Consider the following 5,423-nt stretch of genomic DNA (forward strand, 5'->3'; position numbering starts at 1 on the left):
GTGGGAAGGAGACAAGACGCAGGACTTCACACTGGGGAACAAGCCCGACTAAAGAAGGAAAGAGGGTTGGTTGCGTCTTTGTCCTAATTCCATCTAACATCTAAGCTCCCTGTGCCTCGTCCACTTGCAGACTTGCAGACTTGGAGACTTGCAGCAATTGAAACATTTGAATCTCCTCCTTCTCTTCGCACAACTCCACACTCTTTTATTATTATTTGCATTTTTGCGACTTGCAACCCTTTCTTTTCTTTCCGTGCTGCGCTGCCGCTCCTGGCTCTCCAGGGCTGCATTTTGCGTTGTGTGCTATAGTTGTTGTTCTCATCAAAGGTGAGTGAGTCTAACCTATATCGTCAATAGCCGAAAACAACCCTCTCCAACCCCCCATTCAACATTCAAACATCGTCAACCTACCCTGCCCTACCCAGCGCAAGTTGAGTGCCGAACGAGGGATATGTCGCCCGCGATACAACAGAAGCGCGGCGCGGATCTTGCTGATTGCCCAATTCCCCTGAATTCCCTTGACTGCACTTTGGAGAGAGCAAAATTTTCGGTGTCGGCTTCTTGCGATTGGTTTCATTGTGTATCCCTAGCATGCTGACCATCGTCTTCTGGAACTCCAGTTTATAGAAAATTCCGGTGATTGCCAATTTGGCCTGTACGAAAGCTTTTGGTGTTGTAACAACAGAATAGCATGGATGATTATCGATTTCGCACTCAGCAGTCTCCGAGAAACGAGGCGCCGATGAATTCTCTTGTCTCACCGCAGAGAAATGGCAGGCCCATGCCTCCTCAGCCAGTCTCGCAAGACCCTCGAACGACTTTGCCTCGACGGTTCACCACCGATTCGGGGCGTGTACCAACATTGTCCACTATATCTACCCAGCGAATGCCGGAACCACAAGAATATTCTGCCGTGAGTCTCCCCGAATTTGGGCATCCCGCAAAATATTGTGGTCGGGATAGGCCTTCGGCCTTACTAGAAACTGCCCCGAGCATGTCTCAATGCTCCTAATTGCATGTCTTGTCCTTGTGAAACACATAGCTGACCTTGGTTACCCTAGACGCAGTATAAAGTACAACTGGTAAGGCTGTCTCTTTACCGCTTGTCGTCTCTGTCCATTCCCGAGTCGCACCTCCGCGCATGCGCTCAGTACCTAGATTCCTATTTGCGATTATCGTCGTTTTAGCATAGTTGAGTTAGTGCTCACAATTTGTATAGTTAGAGAAAAAGAAAATCGAGTATGAAAAGCTTCGAGAGCAGAAGCGGCGCTTCGAGGCCGAGATGCATAAATTGGACCAGCAGCAGCGTCGGGATGAATTCGATATTGCCCAGATGCAGGAGGATCTAGGCCGAGGAAACGGGTTGACAGGTCACCAGTCCGAGCCGACGACGCCCCCCGAGTATCGAGAGACAGGCTCGGGATTCCCTACCATGTTCTCTCGTCCTAACCGATATTCGACTCCTAGCCTTGGTCTTGTATCTCCGCCGGGGCTTTTCAATCGACCGGGGAGATCCGGATCTCAGCTCACCTCTCCCCAGTCGGGCATTCTTCAGTCTCGCTTTTTCGACGACGCTATACCATCCCGTTCCGTGCCGGGATCTCGTAGGAACAGCGACGAAGACGAGAAGGAGGAGGCTCTTCGCCAGGATCCTACAAGTCATCGATCAACTAATGCGTAAGTGATACTTCCTGGCATTCGGTTTTCTCCTTTTATCCATTATTTTTTTTTCTCCACGCGCAATCTTGCCGAAATGTTCGTCAGCAACACCGATTGTTGTCACGTCTGGACCTCCATGCATGGTGGTCAAGAAAATTTTGTATTTATGGCAGCAAAAAACCTTTGCGTTTGACGCGAGGAAGGTAGATAAGGCGAGGGATTTCCTTGATCAAAGATTGTACGGGCATCTTGTTTTACTTTGGTAGTTTATTGGGCGCGAGTTCGTCAATTTGGGTTCGCAGACATTGTCAGCGAGGTGCTTGACTTGGCCCAACCTCTCTTTTCATGCAATTCTCTGTCATTATACCATTGCATTATGGCAAGCCCTGGATTGACAAGCCCTATTGAATTCGAGATACACCACTTCGTCCACTTCTACCTAAGTAGAAAAAAAAATATCCCTCTCTTGGAAAAATAAATTCCTCCCCCTCAACACATTTCCCGGCTACTAATACATCCCATCTCCACCAACAAACATCTCCTTATCTCCTTCCCTTCTAACCATTTCTACTTAACACTCCAACGTCGCGCTGTTGACCACTGTACGCTTGGGGGGTTAACATATTTCTATTCTTGTGCCTTTTGTGTACTTCGTCAGCCGGTCTGCAGGTATTTAGCAGCTACTAACGTAGAAACCTTGCCAGTCTTAATCGGTATTCTATGCCCGTTACACGTCGCGGCAATCTCTACGATAACATCGATCAGACCAACACAACTGGTTTTCTCTTTAGAGACGACGAATCCTCGATGGATTTGAACAACTTTTCCAACATTGACGCCAGTGAGGACGGTTTCCCTCAGCTCTACGCGCAGAAAGGAAATCCCAATGTGGTAAGTTGACACCTGCCTTCATCACTCCTTCACTTTTACCTCACTTTACCTGAGTCACGCGTTGTTCCCTACTGTATGTTTGCTTGTTTGTCCTGTTTATGGTCTGTGCTCCCGGTTTCTCGAACAATATTTGAGTACCTTTTAAGGCGAACTGTGCTTGTAAATGTTTTGATCTAGCGCACATATCACTTTCCACCTTACTTTGGAGATTGTATTTCTTTTTTACGAGAATCATTCACTCCTCACATTATTCTCAATTGGTAACCGCTATTGCATCTTCACTTTTACCTTCCGTGAGATATCTAGTGTTGCTAGTTATCGGGACACTAATCTTTCCACAGTTATCTGCTTCTTCTGCTGCAGTTGACCTCGCATCTCACCGTGCAAGTGGTGAAGCTACCCCTACCAACGGCTGGGCAAACATTCCCCGCCATCGACAACAGCAGAGTCTATCTACCCTGGGAACGTCCCAAATGAATACCCCCGAAAGCATGTCTACTAGCCAAGCTGGCTCATCGGCTGATACTACCTCTGTTGGTAGTCGCCCTTTCCGTCACTCACTTGATGTGAGCCAGTACAGGGAGACTAGTACGGACACCGCAACTACCTCAACCATGACCCCCTCATCTACTCAGGTGCTCTCTACACCTCCCAAGCTACAGACATCCTTCTCTGCAGGCGAGATAGCTGCCGTCAAGAACGTCCCTAGCGCCACCTTGACTCCCTCGAGCAATGCAAATGCCCATGCCCAACAGCACTTCCACAACCACAATGCGAGCATTGGCCGAATCCCCCCTGGCGCCATGAAACGTCACAGCCGTGAGCTTTCCAATGACAACCATGCTGCCGCCGCTCAAGCTGGTGCACCATACCCTTCAATTTCATCGCAGTTGCAGGGTGGCGCTCCTGCATTTGGCCCGATTGCATCCAGCCAGGCCGCCGTTCAGTCGCCTGTCTCTGCCGGAACAGGGGCAGCAGCTGCTGGTTCGCCCTCATCTCTTGGGCCTTACCAGCAATTCTATGGTGGATACAGCCAGCCGAACCCTAACGGCCCCGGTCCCGGTCCTGGATACAACATGAACATGATCACAATGGGCATGCAGAACATGGGAATGAACAATTACCCTCCCCAGAACTATGTCGGCTACGGTCCCATATACCAGCCTCATGCTCAGCCTCGAGACTCTCAGCAGCGTGTAATGCAGCAGCGTCGTGCTCAGGATAATGAGGCCATGACCCGTTATGCCAACCTATCCTTGGAGCAGGTAGGAGGTACAATCTACGATCTTTGCAAGGACCAGCACGGCTGCCGATACTTGCAGAAGCAACTCGAGAACCGAAACCCCGAACAGGTTCATATGATCTGGCTGGAGACGAATCAGCATGTCGTCGAGCTTATGACGGACCCCTTTGGAAATTACTTGTGCCAAAAGCTTCTGGAATATTGCACCGACGACGAGCGTACTGTACTGATTCAGAACGCGTCTGCAGAGATGGTCCGTATTGCGCTCAACCAGCATGGCACGCGAGCATTGCAGAAGATGATCGAGTTTGTCTCGACTCCTACACATGTCCAGCTCATCATCGAGGCCTTGCGATATCGAGTCGTCGAACTCATCCAAGATCTCAATGGAAACCATGTGATCCAGAAGTGTCTTAACAAGCTCAGCCCGGAAGACGCCCAGTTCATTTTCAGTGCGGTCGGCAACAATTGTATTGAAGTGGGCACCCACCGTCATGGCTGCTGCGTGCTCCAACGATGCATTGACCATGCCTCGGGAGAACAAAAGATGTGGCTTGTTACTAAAATTACCGAGAATGCCACTCGACTTGTACAAGACCCCTTTGGCAATTATGTGGTTCAATACATCATTGACCTGAACGAGAGTGTCTTCACCGAGCCGTTGATACAGCAATTCCGTGGCAAGATCAGCCAGCTGTCCCGTCACAAGTTCAGCTCCAACGTTATGGAGAAGTGCATCCGTTGCGGCAATGACGACTCCAAAGACATGATGGTCAACGAACTCCTGGCCCCGGGCGAGATGGAGCGCCTTCTACGTGATTCGTTTGGTAATTACGTTGTTCAGACCGCCTTGGACCATTGCACCTACCCCATGAAGATTCCGCTGGTCGAAGCCATCCGTCCGATTGTCCCCACTGTCAGAAACACTCCGTACGGTCGCCGCCTTCAGGCCAAGATCCAGCAGCATGACACTCGAAGTGCCAATACCAGCGGACAGGCCACTCCCGCCGACCCAACCCAGGGTCAGATTGCGATTCGTCCCCCCCACACTCGCGCCATGACGAGCCAGTCTATTGTATCGCCACCTGGTCCCTATACGAATGGTCACAGCCCCAGCGGTATCAACGGTACTCGAGGTAGAATGGCATACCCTCCCCCCAATGGCATGGGCGTGCCCGGCAATGCTCCTCCGCAACCGCCACGACTGGCCCAGTACCCTACATACCCTGGTGCTGGTGTTAACCCCGGACCTGGCGAAGGCGATTTCTTCTAGATGTTTCTCATGCCTACGGCGGTCATGATACTTGTAACGGTACGATAATGAACTCGGACGAAAAACCATTTTCGGTGGAATTTTCCCTAATGGTCGGTTACGTGGTCTTCGTGGCCATTTCGCAAAGAATGAATGAGATGCTTCATACGAGCTTGATGACACTGCTTTCCTTTTCTCGCGCCATCAACATGTCACCCTTACTTCCTTTCTACGCAGGATATTACACAACCTCATTTGCGTCATCGAGCGCCACCATTATCGCCCATTGTTCCTAGGGTTGCTCTGTATATTACGCACTCGATACCATGATTCTCGATACCCTAGTCAAGGCCAGCTCTCACACCAGCATATCGAATT

General features: G+C 50.3%; 1 protein-coding gene across 1 annotated transcript; it reads left to right on the plus strand.

Annotated features, from left to right (window-relative positions):
• Nucleotides 1-491: 491 nt before the first annotated feature.
• Nucleotides 492-5,219, plus strand: F5Y00DRAFT_43489 (ARM repeat-containing protein). Its single transcript, XM_048013655.1, has 5 exons — nt 492-913; nt 1,062-1,082; nt 1,220-1,677; nt 2,364-2,550; nt 2,892-5,219. Exons 1-5 carry the CDS (start codon nt 692-694, stop codon nt 5,064-5,066), a joined length of 3,063 nt encoding a protein of 1,020 aa, XP_047866130.1. The 5' UTR covers nt 492-691; the 3' UTR covers nt 5,067-5,219.
• Nucleotides 5,220-5,423: the final 204 nt, after the last annotated feature.

The sequence above is a fragment of the Daldinia vernicosa genome (genome assembly GCF_022497035.1).
Source record: "Daldinia vernicosa strain CBS 139.73 unplaced genomic scaffold F5Y00scaffold_16, whole genome shotgun sequence".
NCBI lineage: Eukaryota > Fungi > Ascomycota > Sordariomycetes > Xylariales > Hypoxylaceae > Daldinia > Daldinia vernicosa.